General features: G+C 35.9%; 1 protein-coding gene across 6 annotated transcripts in view; it reads left to right on the top strand.

Moving 5' to 3' along the window:
- RPS6KA6 (ribosomal protein S6 kinase A6) overlaps positions 1-25,778 on the top strand; it is a 342,192-nt gene that overhangs the window by 214,492 nt on the left and 101,922 nt on the right. For 5 of the 6 annotated variants that reach the window (XM_058291822.2, XM_071213112.1, XM_058291821.2 and 2 more), the window contains 3 exons: positions 825-983; positions 11,958-12,119; positions 23,386-23,462. In XM_058291822.2, the coding sequence (XP_058147805.1) occupies positions 825-983; positions 11,958-12,119; positions 23,386-23,462 (398 nt within the window). Of the gene's footprint in view, positions 1-824; positions 984-11,957; positions 12,120-13,890; positions 19,692-23,385; positions 23,463-25,778 lie in introns of those variants that run through there. The other variant, XM_058291823.2, reaches the window with a different exon arrangement.

The raw sequence follows: 25,778 nt of genomic DNA, 5'->3' as shown, positions 1-25,778 counted from the left end.
TGGCTGATAAATTAGTATCCTCATTATTTCTGACTGGTTAACTAGTTAACATTATAACTAGGACCATTTATTATTCTGTAGTACAGTATATATAGAAGATCTAGGAGATTGGAAATATGATGTTCTATTGACTGTATAGCCATTTTCCTTAGCATTATGATTTATTCTTTGAGCGGAATAGTATTAATCTATAGGTTTGTAAAATGAATGTATAACCCATACATTAAAAAAATATTATTAAATGCTGACTTTTCCCATAAGAAAATGATACTATTTTCTTTTAAGAGAGAAAGGACAAATCATCCATCACCTTTATCAGTTTGGTTGAGATATGATATGCATTTTAAGTTGTAATATTTAAGCAATAGTTTCATTATACATAGGAGCATTTTTATTTATTCTTCTTGATACAGTATTTGAATTCAACAGCCTTTTAAGACCATATCAGTTAATGGGTTTACAATAATAATATGCTTACTTCCAGAAAGAATTTTACTATTAGTAGGGAAGTAAAGGGGCTATAGTACAGTTTAAAAATAAGGTAAATGTCATTTCAAAGACAGAGTTATTTTTTCATTAATATCCTTTTGATGAAGTGAGAGATTCAATCTCAAAAGTTAATAAAATTTTATGTTTAATATGGTCTTACAGGACTGTTTGGGAGGTTGTTTAACCAATGCAATCTTCAGTATACATTAACAGTAAAGGAATAATGTCATTTTGTAAATGCTAGAAGTTCACTAGGAAAGCAAAGTAAATATAATTAAGCATTTTAGAATTTTAATTGTAAATAGTAACATTTTCAAAATGTATTCTTTTTTTAGGTCTATGATGATGGTAGATATGTTTACCTTGTTACAGATTTGATGAAAGGAGGAGAGTTACTTGACCGTATTCTCAAACAAAAATGTTTCTCAGAACGTGAAGCTAGTGATGTACTGTATGTAATAACTAAAACAGTTGACTATCTTCATTGTCAAGGAGTAAGTTGTAGTTTTATTCCTCACTTCAATTAAGAGACTTATCTTCATGAAATTATATATAGAAGATGATATCACCTAATAAAATGTATTGCTTTTACAAGCACATATATTTTTAAAGAGAATATCTTGATAAAACTCATAATGTAATGAAGGTTAAGGGTTTAGGGAATTGTCTAATTCTTTTTAATATATTTTTTTCTTTATTAGAGAAGTTGTGGGTTTATAGAACAATCATGCATAAAATATGTGAACTTATTTCATATTGTTTTATCTTCAGTGATTATGTAACAAGGATACTAAATCATCCCAAAAATAAAGGATTACCCCCAAATGGTAGTTTGATCTCATGTGGTCTTAAGAGTGTAAGGAGAAAACCTTGAAGGAGACTGACAGGTTTCAGAAAGAGTTTAAATTAAATAATCACACTTCTCATGTCCAAGCAAAATGTATGTGTGTATGTGTTTGCTTGAAGATGACATGATAATCCCCCCTGGTTGTCCTTTCTTCTGCTTCTATCCAATATGTTGGAACCTTTTCAACCCAAAGTATAACATTAATCCGAAAAATATAAAACTGCAAAGTTGAGTTTTGACAGGAATCAAAAGCCCCGGGAAGAAATATCAAATACATTTCTATATCTGTTCTGTTCACGGACCAGCCAAATGGTACCTTCTCTCAACCTTGTTTTCAGTGATGTGTTCTTTCTTGGAATGAACTGAAAGGAAAAGGACTGTGGATGTAAAATGGACTAGGACGCTGGCATGACTTAGATGAAGGTACAGAAGTCAGTATCAAAGTTGTGGTCAGGGTAAGTGGTTATAGGGAAGATGGCTGACAGGTGGAAAAAGGCTGAGCCCAGTTCTGAAACAGGTGGGCTTGGGTTCCAGAACAGGGAGGCCCTTAACCTGAGGTCGGAGAAAAGTCCTGATCTAAGTGTTCCAAAAAGTGACTGAAATAAACAACGTTTATTAGAAGACAGCCAAAATTTATGTCTCTAATGCCATCCCCAAAGAAAAACCTGTTTGTTCTAAAGGGCTTGTGCCTTAGTTTTGGTTTGGTTATCCATTGAGGGAGATGTTCTCAGTGCTGCCTTCCTTAGTGCAATGACTGTGGGTTAAGACTGAGCCTACCAAATGGTTTTGCATCTGACAGAGGAGTTCAGATTATCATTTCACCTTAACTTGGAGAAGGTAGATTACCTGGGATTCCTGTGTTTTCTTTCACTGTGGTTTTTTTTCCACAGAAGTTTGCAAACCCCAGACTGGAATGGGATTTACCAGAGGCCTTCAGGTTTAGCTTTTTTAAAAATCCATTTTATTGATGCATATTAATAAACATACAGTTCATCCAAAGTGTATAGTCAATGGTATTTGCTATAATCACATAGTTGTGTGTTCACAATTCAATAATTATTAGAGCATTTTCATTATTTCAATAATAGCAATAATAATAAACAAGAAAATAGGCAAACAAGAAAATTCCTCACCTCTCAGTCTCTCTATGCTGCCCTCACTGTACATAGCTGCTGTTTCTGGCTGTTCTATTCAAAGTGTATGATCAAAGACTTTTAGTATAATCAAAATATTGTACATTCAAAATCTCAAAAATTTTAGAACAATTTCCTTACTCCAAAAATAAAGACTTTACACCTCTTAGCATTCCTTCTTCAGATCTACATAACCACTAATCAAATTTCATCTTTATAAATTGATTTATATTTACATTTTATATAAATGGAATTATATAATATGTTGTACACTGTGTCTGGTCTCCTTCACTTAGTATGTTTTTTTTGGTCTGATATTAATATTTTTTACTATTAACTTACATTTGTTCAGCTTCAAAGAAAAATAATCTTATATATGCAATTCTACCCATATTTCATAAAATATGTTTGTGTTTCATATAATATATTTAGTTCATAATAGGGGAATCATACAGTATTTGTTCTTTTGTTTCTGGCTTGCTTCAGTCAAAATAATGTCCTCCAGGTTCATTTATGTTGACATATGTTTTATGACTACATTTCTTCTTACCACTGCATAATATTCCATCATGTGTATACACCACAATTTTTATCCATTCACCAGGTGATGGACACCTGGATTGTTTCCAACATTTGGCTATAGTGAATAATGCTGCTATGAACATCGGTGTGCAGATATCTGTTCATGTCACTGCTCTCAGTTCTGGGTATATACCTAGCAGTGATATTGCAGGGTCCCATGGCAAATCTGTATTCAACTTCCTTAGGAATTGCCCAACAGTCATCCACAGTGGATGTAGCATTCTATATTCCTACCAGCAGCGAATAAGCATTCCTAACTTTCCACATCCTCTCCAACATTTAGTTTCCCAACTTTTTAATAGACCTCAGTCTAATAGGTGTGAAATGGTATCTTGATGTAGTTTTTTTTTCTTTTTTTCTCTTTTTTTTTTAAATGTTACATTGAAAAAATATAAGAGGTTCCACATACCCTCCCACCCCACTCACCCCACTCTTCCCAAATCAACAACCTTTCATCATGGGACATTCATTGCATTTGGTGAATACATTTTGGAGCACTGCTGCACCACTTGGATAATGTTTTACACTGTAGTTTACACTCTCCCCCAGTCCACCCAGTAGGCCATGGCAGGACATACAGTGTCCACCATCTGTCCCTGCAGTACCACCCAGGACAACTCCAAGTTCTGAAAATGCCCCCACTGCATATTTCTTCTTCACTCTCCCTACCCTCGGCAGCTACCATGGACATTTTCTCCACATCAATGCTACAATTTCTTCCATTACTAATCACAATAGTTCCATAGTAGAATATCAGTAAGTCCACTCTAATCCATACTCTATTCCTCCATCCTGTGGACCCTGGGATGGTTATGTCCACTCTACCTCTATATCAAGCGGGGGCTTAGATTCCACATAGAGGAGGGATGCAGTTCTCCTGCTTGCAGTTGTAGGCACTCTTGGCTCCTGGTGTGGTGGCTGACCATCACCTTCCTGTTCACTGGCTGGGGTGTAGTTTTGATTTACTTTTTTGTGATCACTAGTAATGTTGAACATTTTTTCATGTCTTTGCCATTTGTATTTCTTCTTCGGACAATGTCTTTTCAAGTCTTATACCTGTTTTTTAAGCAGATATTTTGTCTTTTTATTGTTGAGTTATATGATCTCATTATATATCATGGATATTAAACACTTATCAGATAACGTGATTACCAAATAGTTTCTCGCATTGTATCAGCTACCTTTTCAACTTTTTCACAAACTCCTTTGAGGTGCAAAAGTGTTGAATTTTGAAGAGGTCCCATTTATTTTCTCTTTTGTTGCTCATTCTTTGGACATAAGGTTTAAGAAACTACCACCTATCACAAGATCTTGAAGATGTTTTCCTGTATTTTCTTCTAGCAGTTTTCTGGTTGTTTTTGTATTTTTATAGTTAAGTCCTTGATCCATTTTGAGTTCATTTTAGGATAAGGTGTGAGAAAAGGGTCTCACACTTCTGGCCCATCTGGGTGTGTTTAACAGCCTTTTCAAAAATCTCTTGACTGCAGATGTGAGGGTCAATCTCTGAGTTCTCAACTTGGTTCCATTGTCTATCAGTCCTTATGCCAGTACCATGATGTTTTTACAAGTGTAACTAAATAATATGCTTTAAAGTCATGAAATGAGAGTCCTCTAATTTCTCTTTTCTTTTTTAATACATTTTTTGCTTTTGGGGGCCCCTTACCATTCCAAAAAAATTGTTTATTATCTCTTTTATTTCTGCAGAAAAGGCTGTTGGGATTTTTATTGGGATTGCATGTAATCTGTAAATTACTTTGGATAAAACTGACATTGTAATGATATTTAGTCTTCCAAACCATGAACATGGAACGTCATTCCATTTAAGTCTTTTCAGTTTCTTTTAGCAATGTTTTGTAGTTCTCTGATTCTCTGAATACAGGTATTGTTTTTTCTCCCCGCCGTCCCCCCCCCATTTTCTGTTCTCTGTGTCTGTTTGCTGCATGTTCTTCTTTGTCTGCTTCTGTTGTTGTCAGCGGCATGGGAATTTGTGTTTCTTTTTGTTGCATCATCTTGTTATGTCAGCTCTCCGTGTGTGCGGCACCATTCCTGGGCAGGCTGAACTTTCGTTCGCGCTGGGTGGCTCTCCTTATGGGGTGCACTCTTTGTGCGTGGGGCTCCCCTATGCGGGGGACACCCCTGCATGGCAGGGCACTCCTTGTGTGCATCATCACTGCACATGGGCCAGCTCCACGCGGGTCAAGGAGGCCCGGGGTTTGAACCGCAGACCTCCCATGTGGTAGACAGACGCCCTAACCACTGGGCCAAGTCCGCTTCCTGAATACAGGTATTTTATGCCATTGGTTAAGTTTATTCCTAAATATTTGATTATTTTAATTGCTGTTATAAGGGGAATTCTTTTTTATTTCCTCCTCAGATTGTACCTCAGTAGTGTGTAATTTGTCTAATATTGTGGTATATAATTTTTCATAGTATCCTCATGACTTCTGTTATTTCTACAGGGCCAGTGGTGATGTACCCCCTCCCATTTCTGATTTTATTTATGTCTTCTCTCATTTTTTCTTTGTCATTGTAGCTAAAGGTTTGTCAATATTGTTGATCTTCTCAAAGAACCAACTTTTGGTTTTGTTGATTCTCTTGTTTTATTTGTTCTTAATATCATTTATTTCTTCTCTGATCTTTACTATATCTTTCCTTTGGCTTGGTGTGGGATTAGCTTGCTGTTCTTTTTTCTAGTTCTTCCGGTGTATGTTTAGATCATCAATTTTATCTCTTTCTTCTTTTTTAATGTAAGTATTGAGGGTTATAAATTTCCTTCTCAGCACTGCCTTTGCAGTTACCCATAGGGTTTGATATGTTGTGTTCATTTTCATTCATCTCAAGGTATTTGCTGAATTCTCTTCCAATTTCTTCTTTGTCCCACTGAGTCTTTAAGAGTGTGTTGTATAATCTCCATATATTTATGAATTTTCCCTTTTTCTGACCATTATTGATTTCAAGCTTCATTCCATTATGATCAGAGATAGTGTTTTGTATAATTTCAATCATTTTAGATTTATTGAGACTGATCTTGTGATCCAACAGATTGTATATCTTGGCAAAGGATCCATGTTTTGGATACTACTGTTTTGGGGTGGATGGTTTATAAAATGTCTCTTAGTTCTAGTATGTTTATCATATTATTCAAGTTCTCTATTTCTTTATTTGTCCTCTGTCCATATGTTCTATCCAATAATGAGAGAGATTTAGCCAAATCTCTAACTAGTATTGTAAAGATATCTATTTCTCCCTTCAGGTTTGCCAGTATGTACCTCATGTATCTTAGGACACTGAGGTTAGGTGCATAGATATTTAGTGTACTTATTTCTTCTTGGTGAATTGTCCCTTTCAATTATTCATCCCTTAAAATAGTTTTGCATTTAAAATCTATTTTATCTGATATTAGTATCACTACTCTAGCTATTTTTTGTTTACTATCTGCTTGGAATATCTTTTTTCCAACCCTTTACTTTTAACCTCCTTGTGTCCTTATGTCTAAGGCGAGTGTCTTGTAGACACCAAAAAGATGGGTCATATATCTCAGGAGAGGTCAGCACTTAATCTCTTTGAGTTTCCCTTCTATGTGATGCTTTGCTTTTCTCTTGATGCTTTCAAAATCTTCTCTTTATCTCTGATATTTGTCATTCTGAACAGTAGGATTCTCAGTGTAGGTCTGTTTGAATTTATTCTGTTTGGAGTTCATTGTCCTTCTTGGATGTTGATATATATGTCTTTCATAAGGTTAGGAAGTTTTCAGTCATTATTTCCTCCACTATTCTTTCTGCCCCTTTTCCATTCTCTTCTCCTCCTGGGACACTGATAATACCCATGTTTTTACATTTCACATTGTTGATCAATTGCCTGAGACCCTGATCCATTTTCCCTTTCTCTTCTCTTTCCATTCTCCTGTCTTTTCCATGTCAGATGCACTGTCTTCAATATCACTAATTCTGTCTTCAGGCATTTCAAATCTGCTCTTATGTGCCTCTAATGTTTTCTAATCTCATCCATCATGTCTTTAGTTCCCGTAAGTTGACTTACTTTTCTTTGCAGACTGTCAAATTGTTCTTTATGCTCACCTAGTTTCTTCTTAATAGCCTTTATTTTATTAGTCATATTTTATTTCAATTATTTAAAATGATTTGTCAGAATTGTTTGATTATCATTAATTAATGTCTCAAATCCTGAATATCTTTAGGACATTTGGTTTGTTCCTTTGACCAGGCCATCTCTTCCTGCTTCCTAGTATGGCTCATACATTTTTGCTGATGTCTAGGCATCTGATTTGCTGGTGAATTTACTCTGATTGCCAATTTCTCTTTCTTGACTACTGTTCTTTTTTCAGAGCTCTTTGATATTTGGTTCAACTTATCCTAGATCTTTGTAATTGCCCAGCTTTAATTACCAAAATCATGCCAGGAGTTCAGTACTGGGTCACAACTTTCTCCCAGGGATGGGATAAATAGAACATAAAAGCAGTTTTGTCCATGTAACTTCCAGACCGGCCAGCAGATGGTGCTTGGTGGCACACCTTTCCTGAGGAGATGTATCCTTTTTTTTTTTGGCGCTGAATTCAGCATTTATTGAATTGACAGAAACCCTTGATTATGAAGGTACTGTAGAAGAAAATAACCATGTAAACATGTTCTTTAATGTTAGAAGTAACACATTCTAGGGCTTTGTTACTTGTCTGGCATTAATCTTTCTTTTCCCCTGAAGTGGGGGTCAGTTCAACCTCCTTTTATGATTTTGTCTAATTCTTTTCCCTTTCCCTCCACTGCTGGTTTCAATATCAGCATGCTATGCTGCTTCAATATCATGTGTTTTTGCCTTCTATTTGAGCTGTAACACTGAAGTACCTGCCAAACACCAGTCAGTTTTCCTCTACACCAGACTTAAAATAATTCAGTTCACTTCTCTTTCCTTTTACCTTGTCCACTAGGGTCTGTACTGATTCTGCTTTAACCACACGTGGTAACCAGATGGAAGTCATGACTTATTGATTTCCAGAGATAGTATATGCCTCCTAAGCCAGCATTAAAAGACCTTCAAGATCTGGTCCAGCCTAGTGCCTCTTTTCCTCTTCATGGAACCCAAGTCTTAACAAAAATACTGTCACTACCACTGGTACTTAAGATAGTCCTTGGAGAATCATTTTTTTCCTTCTTTTTTTTTTTATTGTTACATTCAAGAAACATGAGGTCCCTATATAACCCCCACCCCCCTCACCCCACTCGTCCCACATCAACAACCTCTTTCATCATCATGGCACATTCATTGCATTTGGTGAATACATTTTGGAGCACTGCTGCACTGCATGGATAGTGGTTTACATTGTAGTTTGCACTTTCCTCCAGTCCACCCAGTGGGCCATGGCAGGACATACAATGTCTACCATCTGTCCCTGCAGTACTACCCAGGACAACTCCAAGTCCTGAAAATGCCCCCACATCATATCTCTTCTTTACTCTCCCTACCCTCAGCTGCTACTGTGGCCCCTTTCTCCACATTGATGCTGCAATTTCTCCCATTACTAATCACAATAGTTCCATAGTAGAATATCAGTAAGTCCACTCTAGTCCATACTCTATTCCTCCATCTTGTGGACCCTGCGATGGTTATGTCCACTCTACCTCTATATCAAGAGGAGTCTTAGATTCCACATAGATAATGGATGCAATTGTCCTGCTTGCAGTTGTAGGCACTCTTGGCTCCCTGGTGTGGTGATTGACCTTCTTCACCTCCCTGTTAGCTGGCCGGAGTAAGTCCAATAAACCAGAGGGTAGGAGTTGCAAGTCTGCTGAGGCTCAGGACCTGGCTGTCACATGGACAGTCCAGATATTCAGGTCTCCTGAGCATATACCAGCCCCAGCACCAACCACAGGTCCAATAAAAGTAACAGAAGAGGCATGTGTAGAAAGGTCATATCAGAGTCCAACTACATCACACTCAGGAACACAAACTCCAAAGTAGGGCCACCAGACATGACCTTGAACTCCAGAGCCATCTGCCATGACCATAGAACCTGTGAGTCTCCATAGCCCTCAGGAGAACCAGTACCAGGCTTCTATCTACTTTGACTGTCTCTGGGACCCTGCTGAGGCTTGCGTAAGCATTACCCCTCTGGTAACCTCCCGACTCTTTTTTGGAGACTCATAGCCGTATAATTAGTTTTCCTTTGTTTTCCTCTGGCCAGAGTGGATATTCAAAGTTGGCTCTGCTGGAATAATTCACTGAGGAAAAGCTCCCCAACTCCCTCTTCCTTTTCCCTTAGAACAGCTGGCAAAGAGGAACACCTCTGCTCCCCTTTCAATCAGCTGAAAGGATCAGGAGTTTTACTGCCACTGAATATCTCTTGTGTTGGGGAGGGGAACCCTTCCCGATGGTGGAGAGGCTTAGTAACTCACATTTTGTTGTTTCAGCTTCTTCATCTCTCTATCCCTTACCTCCTAGAGGTTGTGAAGCACTGTTCTAGTTTGCAGGCACCCAAAGCAGGTCCCACAGGCAGACTTAGGCTGTTTCTCCATTGTTTTTATGAGAGCTGAGCATTTTCTGCCTAATCAATCACAATGTTCCCACAAATCCCCTCTAATTCTTTTTTTAATTCCCATCTCTCTACCTGTCAGACCTGATTTAATGGAGATTTAGTTTTAAAAATGTTTTCAAAATAAATGGCCCTAATTGACTTTGAAATCTTGAAACCTAATCTTCCCCAGATACAGTAAGAAATTTGGATTCTAAACATTTGAAGTATTTTTAATTTTTTAGATGGAGGGGTAGGCTTGCTATTTTGCTTCCTGTCTCTTCCTAAGGAGGGCAAGTGACATCAGTTAACCAAAAAGTAAACTTTTATTACATATACTCAAAAAGGAAGTAAGGTAACAAATAATTTAAAAATTAAATGTGAATTAGTTGGAATAGTGGGCATTTACCCACTTAACTATATGAACAGTAAAACAAAAATTATTATGATTTAGCACAGCAAAAATTCTACACAGGCGCCTTATTTAATTAAAAAAATAACAACCAATACTCAATTTTATGTGTGGCTTAAAAGAGTACTTTTTCAATATTTTAAATTAAATATTGCTTTAAAATGCTAAATGCATAGTCCTATTATAGTCTGATTCCTTGATTATCTTTATCAGCACACTAAAATGAATGGCAACCCAAATATTTGAGAAGAGTAGAATGATAGGCATCTTTTCTTTTGTTTATTACTTTAGAAACCTTCAGGTTCTTACATCAATTAAATAATGGCAGACATTTCTTGAGCATTTCTACATGCCAGTCATTGTAAAAGGTGTTGCAGAATCAAAGATGGGTAAGACTTGGTTCTTGTCCTGAAGGGTATTTCAGTATAGTAAACTGCTGACTAAAGGTGGAACTAGATTAAATGTAGGCGACAGTAATAGCAGAAAAATCCTCACAAAGGGAATTTCTAAATTTTTCTAGTTCTAGTACTTCAATTTCATTCATTTTAATTGTCTCTTTCTGTTGAAATTTTTATGCAATAAAACATGTAGGTTTTAATTAATTGAGGATAGTTATAAAAACCACATTAGAAAACTCATCTGTTTCAACATGTGGTTCATCTCACAATTGGACTTGATTTTCATTTTATTGAAACTATGTTCCATTTTCTTGATTCTTCATATATCAGATAATTTGAATTGCATCCTTTATCTTATGATATTAAGTTGTGGATATGTGTTTTGGTAATTTTCCTTAATGAGTATATTTCCTTTGTTCTAGTGGGCAGTTTTCTTAGCTGAGCCTTAATTTAAGATTGCTTCTTAGGAAGCAGCTTTTGTCTCTGTTCCTACCTTTTATCTTTTTGTAGACTGCTTTGAGCCTCTATTACACATATGTGGTTCAAGGGTCAGTTTGTGCTTTTTCCTTTATACTATTCTCTCATTCAGCATTCACAATGTTCCAGCATCTCTTTTCTTTCTTTCCTTTTTTAGTTAAAGAAGTTATAGGTTCACAGAAAACTCATATGGAAAATATAGGTTCCCATATACACCTCCCCCGCTCCCCACTATTAATACCTTCCCAGCATCTCTTCTCTAGTCCCCCAGGCCAGAAAATCTTTGTGTTTTTCCACATGTCCTTACCACCACTATGTGCCAAAGGAACTGCACTTAGACGCAGGATATGGGATCCTATTCTTATAGCTCTCCCTCTTTCAGGCTCCTCTAACCAAGCATCTCATCCCCACCAGGGTCTGCTTCTGTGGTTATTCTCCAATATCAGTAGTTTCCAGGTAGTTGCTTGTTATAGTATATCCAGGAGTTTTTATAGTTGTTGAGTGTAGGGAGGGGAGATGTTGGGTAGGGTCTTAATCCATCATATCCAGACATGGAAATGAGTATTAAGTTTTGGTGTTGTGAGATTGAAAGTGGTTCAGAAAACTGGGGCTCATATAGAAACTGGAGCATATATCTGATAGAGATAAATTTCTGCATATACTTCAGTCTGTTAAAGTTGATTAAAGTGTCATTCTTAAATTTCTATAAGTGAAAAAGTTCCTTTTCCTGGAAATATATATATATATATTTTTTTTAGCATTTTATTTCATTTTTTTATTGACTTTGTAATAATATTACATTAAAAATATATATATATATGAGGTCCCATTCAACCCCACCACCCCCACCCCACCTCTCCCCCCCCCCCCCCCCCCAGCAACACTCATTCCCATCATCATGACACATCCATTGCATTTGGTAAGTACATCTTTGGGCACCTCTGCACCTCATGGTCAATGGTCCACATCATGGCCCATACTCTCCCCCATTCCATCCAGGGGGCCTTCCTGGAAATATTTTAACTTAATTTTTTTTTATTTCATATGTATTTGATTTAGCTATAGAAATTCAATGTTTTTTTTTCTTTTAATGTTCAAGGTTGTTCATCGTGATCTTAAACCTAGTAATATTTTATATATGGATGAAACAGCTAATGCAGATTCCATTAGAATCTGTGATTTTGGGTTTGCAAAACAACTTCGAGGAGAAAATGGACTTCTTTTAACTCCATGCTACACTGCAAATTTTGTCGCACCTGAGGTATGCTTTAAAACTTCAGTATTTTCCTTTTCTTCTTCTCCTTTATTTGAATGTTTATGTCATAATAGGTTAGGCAGGTAAAAGCTGATTATTTTTTCCATTCCCAACTAGAAAACTCTTTAAATAAGTGAATTCTGATAAACCTTAATATAAATATTCCGACTAGTTACTAACATATAAAATCAACTTAAATGTGATATTCAGTCTATTCTCTTCTTTTGGATTATGCAATATTTTCTGAATCATGCCATTTTAGAGCTGGCAAGGAGATAGTCATCAATATATTAAATATTTTAAAGGAAGAAAGTGAGGCTTAAAGTAATTAAATAACTTGAAGGCAACATTCAGCTACTGACAAAGCCTGGATAGATTTTAAGATATATTGGTTTTTGCTGAGCATGCAATAACTTATACTGGTTAGCATCATATATAACATCTGAGGGTAGTCCCTGCCTTACGAACAAAACTTTAGTGTGTGTATGACCAGTGCCATCCCTGATTGTATTTAGAATCTTCTAACACCCAGCTTTTGTTTTTGATTCTGATTTCTTAAGGAAAGGAAAAAGAGAAAACCATTCCACAGAGGATTTTATAAATAGTGGAGTTTTTTCTTGATAAATAACATTCATACATAAACATTAGGGGGAAGAGTCAGTAAAATTAAGGCTGATGAGTTTCACATGTGCAGGTTTCACATTTGGGAAGTTTTAACAGATACTCATTTCTGACCATGGAGATGGGAGCTTTTACAACAGCAACTCCCATAGCAGTGGGGATGGTGAAAAATGAATCAAGAATGGTATTGGCCATGTATATTCTTTTATAACTTTTACAAAATATACTTTTAATACATACGTTGTGAAGTTACAAAACAATCATGCACATGTATAAAATTCCCATACAATACCCCTTCACCAGCACACCATACCACTAAGGAACATTTATTACAGATTATAAGATAATATCATCAGATTATTACCACTACATATGATTCCCTAGCATACATTTGGCACATTTTTCCATATCTCCCCATTATCAACACAATACATCTATGACATTGATAAAAGAATATTACAGTATTGCTGTTAACTATAGTTCATAGATTACATTAATTGTATTTTTCCATGCTTCTACACATTCACATCACCGTGTAATAGTGAAGTACATCCTTTCTTGCTCACAGAAGGATATTCTTGCATTTGTACTATTAACCACAGTTCTTATCCACCTCATTGTTCTCTGTTATTCAATCCCTAGATTATTCTCTAGCTTTCTTTCAATTGATATTTATATCCCTAGACTACCCAATTCAGCCATAATCCCATTTATGAATCAGCTTCTACTCACTATAATGTGTTATCATAAACTTTATCCATTTCCATACTTTTACAGTTAGGATACACAAAAATCTATAAACATTAAACATCAGTACTCCTTCACAGCCCTCCTCTTACCTCCTAATAACCTATACTCTATGTTTAACTCAATGCATTTATTCTTTGTATTTAGTTCTTAGTGAGACCATGAAATATTTGGCCTTTTGTGTCTGGCTTATTTCACTTAGCATAATGTCTCCAAGATACATCCATGTTATCATATTTGTCTCAATTTCAGTTTTTCTTACTGCAGAATAGTTTTCCATCATATGTATATGACACATTTTGTTTATCCATTCATTGGTTGATGGACACTTGGGGTGTTTCCATCTTTTGGCAATTGTGAATAACGCTGCTATGATCTTCAGTGTGCTGATGTCTGTTTTTCTCCACAGTCTTCAGCTCTTCTGGATATGTTTCAAATAGAGGAATTGCTGGATCATATGACAATTCTGTATTTAGCTACCTGAGGAACCGCCAAACTGTCTTCGACAGAGGCTGCACCATTTTACAATCATAACAACAATGAAGGAGTGTTCCTATTCCTCTACATCCTCTCCAACACTTATTGTTTTTTGTTTTTTGTTTTTTGTTTTTTAATAATGGTCATTCTGTGTGGTGTGAGATGATGTCTCATTGTTTTGATATGCATTTTCCTAATAACTAGTGAATTTGAACATTTTTATGTGCTTTTTGGCCATTTTTATTTCCTTTTTGGAGAAATGTGTATTTAAGACTTTTACCCATTTTTAAACTGGATTGCTTGCTCGTTGTTGAGTTGTGTGATCTCTTATTATAGAATGGAAATCAAACCCTTATCAGATATGTGGATTCCAAATATTTTCTCCCTTTTAGTGGGCTGCCTTTTCACCTTCTTGATGAAGTCCTTTGAATCACAAAAGTGTTTATGTTTGAAGATGTCCCATTTATCCATGATTTTCATTGCTCCTGCTTTTGGTGTAAGGTTTAAGAGTGAATGCCTACCCACAGGTCTTGAAGAGGTTTTCCTACATTTCCTTCTAGGAGCTTGTATTAGTCAGCCAAAGGGAAGCTGATGCAGAAAAACAGAAATTGGTTGGTTTTTATAAAGGGTATTTTTTTGGGGGGGTAGGAGCTGACAGATACCAGGCCATAAGCATAAGTTACTTCCCTCATCAAAGTCTATTTTCACATGTTGGAGCAAGATGGCTTCCGATATCTGCGAGGGTTCAGGCTTCCTGGGTTCATCTCTTCTAGGGTCTTGCTTCTCTCTGGATTCAGGGTTCCTCTCTTCCCAGGGCTTGCATCTGTTTCCTCTGGGAACTTACTTCCCAGGGCTCCAGCTTAAGGCTTCAGCATCAAACTCCAACATCAAAAAACCCCCAACTCTGTCCTTTGCCATGTCTTTTATCTGTGAGTCCCCACCCATCAAAGGGTGGGAACTTAATGCCCTAAGGATGTGGCCCAGTCAAAACTCTAATCATAACTTAATCATGCTCAGGTACAGACCAGATTGCAAACTTAATCCAATATCTACTTTTGGAATTCGTAACCATATCAAACTGCTACAGAGCTTTATGGGTGTGGATTTTATATTTAGGTCTTGTATTCATTTTCAGTTAATTTTTGTGTAAGGTGTGAGATAGGGTTCCTTTTTTCTTTCTCTTGGATATGGATATCCAGTTCTCCCAGCACTGTTTGTCAAATAGACAGTTCTGCCCCAGCAGGGTGGGTTTGATAGGCTTGTCAAAAAATACTTTACCATAGATGTGAGGATCCTTTTCTGAACCATAAATCCATTGGTCTATGTACCTATCATTATACCAGTACAATGCTATTTTTACCACTGTAGCTAGGTAATATGATTTAAAATCTGGAAGTGACAGTCCTCCAATATCACTTTTCCTTCTTTACATATTTCTGGCTATTTTGAGCCCCTTAACCTTCCAAATAAATTTGATAATTGTGTTTTCCATTTGTTTAAAAAATGCTGGTAGAATTTTTATCAGGATTGCATTGTATCTGTATACCAATTTGGGTAGAACTGACATCTTAATGATACTTAGTCTTCCAGTCCATGAGCATGGAATGTGTTACCAATTATGTAGGTCTTTTTTATTTCTTTTAGCAATGCATTGTCGTTTTCTGAATACAAGTGCTTTGCACACTTGGTTAGGTTTCTTCCTAAATATTTGATTCTTTTAGTCACTAGTTTAAATGGAAATTTTTCCTGACTCTTTACTCAGATTGTGCATTACTAGTGTGTACAAACACCACTTAATTTTCCTATTAATCTTGTATCCTGCCACTCTGTTGAAATCATTTATTAGCTCTAGCAACTTTGTTGTAAATTCTTTGGGACTTTCTATGTATAGCAACATATCCACGAATAGCAAAAGTTTTACTTCTTCCTTTTTTATTTGGATGCTTATATTCTTGCCTGTTTTCTATAGCTAGAACCTCCAGCACTATATTGAAAAACAGTGGGACTGTGGGCATTCTTGTCCTGTTACTGATCTCATTAGGAAAACTTTCAGTCTTTCACCATTGAGTACAATCTTAGCTGTGGGTTTTTCATATATAGACTTCATCATGTAGAGAATGTTTCCATTTATTCCTTTCTTCTTTAGTATTTTTATCAAGAAAGGATGGATATTGTATTTTATTTCAAATAACTTTTCTGCATCTGTCAATAGAATTGTGTGTTATTTCTTCTTTGATTTATTAATATGGTGTATTCTGCTGATTGACTTTCTTGTGTTGAACCACCCTTGCATGCCTGGTATAAAACCCACTTATCATGATGAATAATTCTTTTAGTGTTTTGTTGGATTCAATTAGCCACATTTGTTGAGTGTTTTTTTCATGTGTATTCATTAGGGAAATGGGTCTGTAATTTTCTTTAGTTGTAATATCTTTATCTGGCTTTGGTATTAGGGTGATATTGGCTTCCTAAATGAGTTTGGTACCATTCCTTCTTGTTCAGTTTTTTGGAAGAGATTAAGTAAGTTTGGTATGAAATCTTCTTTGAATGCTTGGTAGAATTCACCTGTGCAACCATCTGGTACTGGGCTTCTCATTCTGGGGAGTTGTTTGATAACTTTTTCAATCTACTTGTGACTGGTTTGTTGTGGTCTACTCTTTCTTCTAGGATCAGTGTAGATTGTTCATGTGTCTAGGGATTTTTCCATTTCATCTACTTGTCAAGTTTATTGGGATACAGTTATTCACTTTTATGATCTCTTTTATTTCTGTGGGTCAGTAGCCATGTCCCCATTTTCATTTTTTATTTTGTTTATTTGCATTTTTTTCTCTCTTTTTTTGTCAGTCTATCTAAGGGTTTGTCAATTTTGTTAATCTTCTCAAATATATAACTTTTGATTTTATTAGTTCAATTTTTTGTTCTCAATATTATTTCTCCTCTGATCTTTATTATTTTATTCCTTCTACTTGCTTTTAGAATAGATTTTTCTTCTTTTTCTAGTTCCTCCAGCTGTGTAGTTAGGTCATTGATTTTAGGTTTCACTTCTTTATTAAAGTAAGAATTGAAGGCTATAAATTGCCTTCTCAGCACTACCTTCACTGCATTCCATAGGTTCTGATATGTTATGCTCTCATTTTCATCCTTCTTGAGATAGTTCTTGATTTCTCTCACAATTTTTTTTATTTTACCCACTAATTATTTAAGAGTGTGTTGTTTAGTCTCTGTATATTGTGATTTTCCCTTTTTTGGCCTCTTGTTGATTTCCAACTTTATTCCAATATGATCAAAGAAAGTGCTTTGTATAATTGTGATCTTGTTAATATTATTGAGATCTGCTCTTTGTAACCTAAATATGGTCTATCCTTAAGAAAGATCCATGATTATTTGAAAATAATATACATCCTGCTGTTTTGGGGTAGATTATTCTGTATATGTCTGTTAGGTTTAGGTCATTTATCATATTATTCAAGCTCCAGGTCTCTTTATTGATCCTCTGCCCAGATGTTCTATCCAGTTCTGAAAGTGGTATATTGAAGGTTCTGACTACTGTAGAGACATCTGTTTCTCCCTGCCATTGTACAGAGAGGCTAAGGAAACACCAGCCCCCTTTTATCCTATTGGGTGGGTAGGGTTAGATCCACAGGACCCCAACTATTCAGTCCATGCAGGACAAAAATGTAGATCATTGCCCAGAAAGGCTGAGGAAACACAGCTCCCCTCCTATCATTCTTGGATGCAGGGATGGAGCTACAGGTATCTGACTATTCAATCTGTATGAACCAGAAGCACCTGCAGTCACCCAGAACTACAGGAGAAACATGGCCCCCTCTTGTTCTACCAGGGATGAGTGTGGAGCCACAGGTGCACAACAGTCAAGTTTGTGCAGGTCAAAAGTGTCTGCAGTTGCCCTGAGAGTCTGAGGAAACACCAGCCCCCTCGTATCCTACTGGGGCATGGGTGTGGAGATGGAATCAAAGGTGCTAAATAAACCAGTTTGTAAGGGCCAAAACCTCCTGCAGTTGCCCGGAGAAGCTAAAGAAACGGCACCCTTCCTATCCTCTTCTGGGGTGTGGATGGAGCTACAGGTATCTGAGTATCTAGTCTGTACAGGCTGAAAGTATCTATGGTATCCCTGAGAGTGTGAAGAAACACCAGTCGTGCCCTATTCTATGGGGATGGAGGAGTGGTGATAGAATTAAAGGCACTCAACAAACCAGTTCATATGGGCTGAAAGCACCTCCAGTTGCCCAGAGAGACTGAGAAAACACAGCTACCCTCCTATCCTATTGAGTTATGGGGAAGGATCTACATGTGAACAACTGTGATGGTCTGTGATGGCCAAAAGCACCTGCAGTTACCCTGAAATACTGGTGCAGGTCCCCCCAGCTTCTTCCCTGCCTGACATGGGACTGGAGCCTATGCTAGGGCTACAGTCTGATCTGGGTGAAAAGAAGTCAGTCCCTACCTTCACTGTGATTTTCAATCAGCCCTGCTTCCCTTCTTGCCAGGGGCAGAGTTAAAATGTTGACCCCAAGCCTCTTTCTGACTTGAACAGTTTCAAAACTTTGCTGTTCTTAGGATTATACTTTTTTTTTAATTTCTTGACTTTATTATTGCACTGTAGACATGCAAGCTGTCAACTTTGTCAGAGGTTGAGTAAATGTTATATTTATATGCAATTTATTTGAATCTATAATAACTCTTCAAAAGAGTCATTGTTTTTTGAATTCATTCTCTAAATATTTCCCCCAAACACTCCCATATATCAGAGGGCCATAATTCTTATTAACCCATATGTTGGCCTGAAATCTATATTAATCTCAGTACAACTTTGGATTCCCATATTTTTTATATAGGGCCATTTCCATTGCTCCATTTAATATACATCAATACTCTGGAGACCTGTTCGAAGTTGTGCAGGCCACCTATGTCCCAGTTCGTCTCTTCCTCGGTGTTTATGGTACTGAGAGTCTATCCACTTACAGGCACAAAAAGAGGCTTGTAAAAAATGATGCACAACAAATGATAACATCTCCTGAGGATTATACTTTAGCCTGGCAAATTTACTAATCAGTAGTTGAAGTCAGTTGCCAACCTTCTCTTCCTCCCCCATTTTTAGGATATAGAACTTCCAACTCCAGCCACAGAATAGCTCCTGTGGCGGCTTGCACCGCCAGTGGAGAATGGGCAACTGCCTTCAGGGTGTGGAATGCTCTACTCATGAATCTTCACAGCAAATGGGCAGTCTCCTCCATCCATTCTTTCAAGGATGTTGCAGGATGCTCTTCTGGTTTCCTGGGCCCCCCAAACAGGTGCTTTAGGTAGCTCTGGGTGATTACTAGCTGCCCTGTAGGACCAGCTGACTCTTGTGCTCCTTACTCAGCCACTGTCTTGCCCCTATCCCTCTTCTATAACTTTTACATGTAAGTTATGAACTGTTCTTATATGTTATGGACAATGCTAACCAACATGAGTTATCACATATTCAACACAAATCAAAATACCTGAATAACTTCAGGTTTGAAAATTGAATTTTCTAAGTTAGAGAACAGGCAGAGTAATATAATTTGAAGACACATTCCTAGCTCGTGTGCATGGTTTTGGATTTTATTTTTTATCAAACACTACCCCTTTCGATATAGTATTGCACATCAGATATTATATAATCCAGGAGTATTTAAATATCAATAAATATGTATTTTAAGGAAAAATAATTGTTCTAATAATGAAAAATCAAAATATAGAAAATATATATTTTTTTCAAGTAGTGAAAGGAATACGAAGATTTAAAGGTACTAAATGTTCCTTTAAGAAATTGGTGTTGAGGACCAAGCATAACACCTGATTTTCAGGCTTTCTATGATAAGAGATTTGCCCTATAAAAAATTATGTATATACTCAGAGGATGTGATTGCATCCACATTTCATAAAATTCATAGAATAATGAACCTAGTAGTTTTTATTACCTTATAACATATATAAAATATATTTCACAAAACAAATTGAGACATATGATCTAACAAGGGATTACTGTACTGCCTCCAAATGCAAGACATATATAGTTAAGACACATAACTATATTTTTTCTATGACATTTCAGTGAACCTATAGATTTATGTTAGGGCTTTTCTATTAAGTCTAGCTTAAATGGTCCTAATAAATACTCTTACAAGTTTATGCATTTAACAAAACAGGAGAGTACAGAATAACCATTTTAACGGCCAAATTCTTAATATTGATTTAATCTTGTGGATCAGGACCCCTTGGGGTTATGGAAACTTCTCACTGGAAAAAGGTTGGAGGTAATGTGTCCCAAATGAGCATCTCAAGAATTGGTATTAAAATGAGAAATACACAGTGAGTCTGTGTTTAATTAACGGTTAAGTAAACATTTTTAAATGAGTTCAAAGCTGAAGTAGAATAAAGCCCATTGGTGCATTTTATTCTAACAGACTTCCATTGGAATAATACCCTCTGGCCAAGGTGTGTAGAGACTACTACATAGCTACTGTCTGAACAACCATTGTTTATTATTTTTATTTTTGAAATGCTTTGAAAACTTTTATTATCCTATGTTGAAGCTCCTGCCAGCAAACAATGAAATTTTTAAACTGTTATGAATAGAGATCTTTTTTTGTAACGTTTATTTCCAAAATGCCAGACCCTTTAAAAAAATCATAATGAAGATTAAAGAATGCATTATCTTCTTAACTAGAATCAGAAAATTTAAAGCATCTATGCAGATATTTCAATAAATACTTCCGTATGTATTTAAATAAATACAATATAGGAGTATACATTCATTATTTCATCAAAATGCACAGTCCTTGTTTTCTAAGAGATAAATTAATTACTAAAATTTTGATTTACGATTTACTTAGTAAATATATTCTTTACTATGCTTTTTTCTCAAAAATTAATATATCTCCAAAAATATTTTATTTTTATAAAGTCCATTGTATTATATTTTTCAACTCATATTTAATGCCTATGGAGGTCTAAAGGTTTTCCTGAATTAAAAGAGCTTACAATAAAGTTGAGGAATGTTGTCTGTATCTTTATAAATTTATCATGAAGTTACCCTGCTTTACTCTGGCTGTCATGTGTCTGGCCCCAAATATGAATTTATTTGAACTTTAGAGCAAAGGGAATGAGAATCTCTGCATATGTTACTTTTTGGTGATTTGGGAAAGCAAATAAGAAAGTTATGGCACTGACCACTTTAATTACGACTTCTATATTTACAGTATTTAACTTAATCAAAATGAAGTGTGAAAAGTACCCTCTGTACTGTCTTTTTTTTAGCTTTCTTTTTATTATTATCTTTTTTAAAGATAGACAGATCACACAAAATGTTACATTAAGGAATATAAGAGGTTCCCGTCTACCCAACTCCTCACACCTCCACTCCTCCCACATTAACAACTTGTTTCATTAGTGTGGTACATTCATAGAATTTGATGAATACATTTTGGAGCATTGCTACACAACATGGATTATAGTTTATGCTGTAGTTGACACTCTCTCCCAGCCCATTGAGTGGGTTATGGAAGGATATATAATATCCTGCATCTGTCCCTGCAATATCATTCAGGACAACTCCAAGTCCTAAAAATGCCCCCATATCACACCTCTTTTTCCCCTCTGCCTGCCTTTCGCAACTACTGTGGCCACTGCCACCACATCAATGATATTTCTTCCATTGCTAGAGTCACAATAATTCTATAGTAGAATACTGGTAAATCCACTCTAGTCCATATTTTATTCCTACATCCTGAGGACCCTGTCTTTTTCATTTATCTCACCCCCTAACTTATTTCTTTTATTGCTAGATATGATTGTAGAGCATCGAGACCAACTTTATGACAAAATTGTACTGCCTTTTCTTTCCCTGTAACAAATGGTTTTAAGTATATGGTAAATCTAAAACAAATTGTTCATTGTTGGTCCTAATTAAGCATTGTGACACCAACTGCTCATCTGTCTCACTAACTAATGAGAAAGATTATGAAAGTATAAAATACCCATAGTTAACTTACTAATTAACCCTCACCTGCCCAACTTGTTCCTAAGCAGTGGCCCTCAACTTTGGCTGTACATTGAAATCATCTGGGAAGTTTGAAAATTACTGTCCTAAGGGAAACATGGAAAACATGGTGATTCCCAGAACTCTAATACATGATGAATAAAGAACAGACGAAAAAAATAGACAGCATTTAATATGTAATATCTAGCATTTGAAAACTTAGGTTACCATAATTTCAGTGCTTTAGATCACCCCCTTATTTGAGTTTTTCAGTGTCTCCTTGTATTATTTACCAAAACCAGTTATATAGGTTTTTAGAAATTCTCTTTAGCATCTTCAGTTTTGTGCTTATGTGTGTTCTTGTAAATACGCTTTGGGAAGAAAATCATTAAACTTCAATTTGTAAGTTAGTTAAATACTCATTCATGTCTAGGGACTGTCAAAGCCAATTATTAATATTTTTAATCTTTTATAAATGAAGAGTCCATGCTGTTGTTTATGAAGTCCCCAGTGTTAATGCAACAATAATGTTTCTATTTTGTTCCAATGCCTAGAGTCTTTTGTAGTGGGCTAGTTTTTCTAAATTAAAAAAAATGACCTCATTTCATCTCTGTTTTTCTAAGAAATTCTATTAACTTCAATTATTTGATTTTCATTAGCACTGTCCCCAAGAGAAAGAAAACAGCTACCAAATTATGTAAAAATTTTTGAGGCCATTCAGAATTTATCAAATATGCACTTGTAGTTTAGAAATATACTGCTTTTTTTATGATAAGCCTCTTTTCAAGCCTCGTAATTAAAATATAAATTCCTTCTGCTTTCATACTATCATATATTATCTTTCTATCTCTTTTTGTTGTAATGAGGAAGTTGTAGTTGCTACAAACACAGGCTGTAGAGTAAGAATGTCTGTTGTATTACTTCCTAGTTTTGTGACAGTGAGCCAGTTTTAACATCTGCTCTATTTCCTCATCATCAAAATGGGAGTAATTATAATATACCTCATACAGTCAGTGTCAGGATTAAAAAACATAATATTGTACATAATATTTATTAAACTCCATATATATTAGTTTTTAAGTTTTGATGTCTGTATATCTGGATTTCTTTAAAAAATGAAAGTGAAAACTCGAGGTCAGGGATCAAGTCTTATACAAGGTTGTTTTTGTATGCCTACCTACATTACTTAATCATCATATTAATTAATACACATTTATTCAATGCTTACTAATTGCAGGAGACTGACCTTAATATAGTGAATGTACTTTCTAAAAGATTAAAAGGATCTAAGTTTTTATAATTTGAACGTTTATGAGATTATTAAAAATGTAACAACTTCTTTTTAAAGAGAAAACTGAGTTTATGCTGAGTATTGCTAGGTAATGAGTATTTCTTTCTCAGGTTCTTATGCAACAGGGATATGATGCTGCATGTGATATTTGGAGTTTAGGAGTGCTTTTTTACACAATGCTGGCTGGGTAAGAAATTTACATACTCAAAAGTTTTCACATTTTTATTTCTATTTCCTCTGCATAACTTCATCAAGAAAGAGGACAGGTGATGATAGCCATAAGTACAATCCTATTCAAATTTGAAAATATTACACATATGTTCATTAGATAATTTTGAAAGCATAAAGGTGGGCAATGAGACACTTGACTAGCAGTAATAAAAGATTTTTCAGGTGGAACTAAAACTTAAAAATAATGTGTACATTTATATTTCAATTTTTAAAAACATTTTGTGAAATTACTTTTTATATTTTTTTCTTTTGAAATAATTACAGACTTACAGAGCAACTGCAAAAATATTACATATCCCTTATAGAGAACTCCAACATATCCCACCATCCCAGATAACCAGATCCACTAATTTTAATATTTTCCCACCTTTGCTGTATCATTCTTTATATCTTCTATCTATTTATTTATCCATCTCTTCTCTGAACATTTGAGAGCAGGTTGCACATATCATACTCCTTGAACACATAGTATTTCCATATACATGTCCTAAAATTAATTATATTCACCTATGTATTCATGTTAAGTGCAATTTTCTTTTTTTTAAAGACTTATTTTTATTTATCTCCCCTTCCCCTCCGCCCCCCCACCCCAGTTCTCTGTTCTCTGTGTTCATTTACTGCGTGTTCTTCTTTGTCCACTTCTGTTGTTGTCAGTGGCATGGGAATCTGTGTCACTTTTTGTTGCGTCGTCTTGCTGCATCAGCTCTCCATGTGTGTGGCGCCATTCCTGAGCAGGCTGAACTTTCCTTTGCACTGGGTGGTTCTCCTTATGGACACACTCCTTGCTCATGGGGCTCCCCTACATGGGGAGCACCCCTGTGTGGCGGGGCACTCCTTGGGCACATCAGCACTGTGCATAGGCCAGCTCCACATGGGTCAAGGAGGCCTGGGGTTTGAACCGTGGATCTCCCATGTAGTAGATGGACACCCTATCCATTGGGCTAAGTCTGCTTCCCAGTGCAATTTTCAAGTTCAAGAAATTTAACATTGATACAAAGCCTATGTTCTATATTCTAATATTTTCTTCTGTCCAAATAATGTCCTTTTGAGATTTTTCTCATCCATTCTTAGATCCCATCCAGAATCATGTATTACATTTAATTGTCATTACCTGTTTACTTTGTTTTTCTTTTTTAATTGTGGGAACATACATACAACATAAATCTTCCCATTCCAACCCCTCCCATGCATACAATTCATTGGGATTAATCACATTTACAATGTTGCATTACCTTTACCACCACACATTACTAGAAGTATTCCTTCACCCCAAAAAGAAACCCTATCCTCATTTTGCATTAACTCTCTATTGCCCTTGCCCAACACCCCTGATATCCTATACTGTACTTTCTGACTCTATGAAATTGACATTCTCTGTTGTGGGTGTGTTTGTGGGGTTACCATAGTGCTTAAATTTAACATCTTGTACCTATAACAATGTCATTTTCTTTGGTACCAACTTAAATCCAGTAGCATGCATAAACTATGTTTCTAATCCCTCCTGACCCCCCTCACACACCTTTATGTAGTTCTTGTCACAAATTGTATAATTATATACTATGAGTTCAAAACCATTGATTTATCATTCCATCTAAGGCATTTCCTCTTTAGATCCTATATGAAGTAAGTGGTGGAGTAGTTACAAATCAAAATTACAATGGCACTGGTAATTATAGTTAACCATGTTTTTATCTTTAATACTTCCTGTGTCTTCAGTCAATTTTCTAGTGTCTTTTCCTTCCACTCTGTAGAACTCCTTTTTATCATTTCTTGTAGGGCTGAGCTAGTGGTAATGAAGTCCCGCAGCTTTTGTTTATCTGGTAATGAATATTTCCTCCATTATTTCTGAAAGGCAGTTTTGCTGGATGCAAAATTCTTGGTTGGCAATTTTTTTTGCTTAATCACTTTAAATATGTTTTTCTATGGTCTTCTTGCCTCCATGGTTTCCAATGAGAAATTGGTATTTTCTTTATTCCCTTGTATGTGACATGTTATTTTCTGGCAGCTTTCAGAATTCTCTCAACTTTGATATTTGACAGACAGTTTGATTATAGTGGGGTCTGGGTTTAATTTGGTTTATCCTGGTTAGAGTTCATTGAGCATCTTAGATGTGTATATTCATTTTTTTCATTAAATTTGGGAAGTTTTCAGCCATTATTTCTTTGAAAATTGTCTCTGCCCTTTTCTTTCTTTCTTCTACTTCTGGGACACCCACAGTTTATATATTAGTATGCTTGATGGTGTCCCAAGTTTCCTCAGGCTCTGTTCACTT

This window comes from Dasypus novemcinctus, chromosome X, assembly GCF_030445035.2.
Source record: "Dasypus novemcinctus isolate mDasNov1 chromosome X, mDasNov1.1.hap2, whole genome shotgun sequence".
Lineage (NCBI taxonomy): Eukaryota > Metazoa > Chordata > Mammalia > Cingulata > Dasypodidae > Dasypus > Dasypus novemcinctus.
This window is presented reverse-complemented; position numbering and strand designations above follow the sequence as displayed.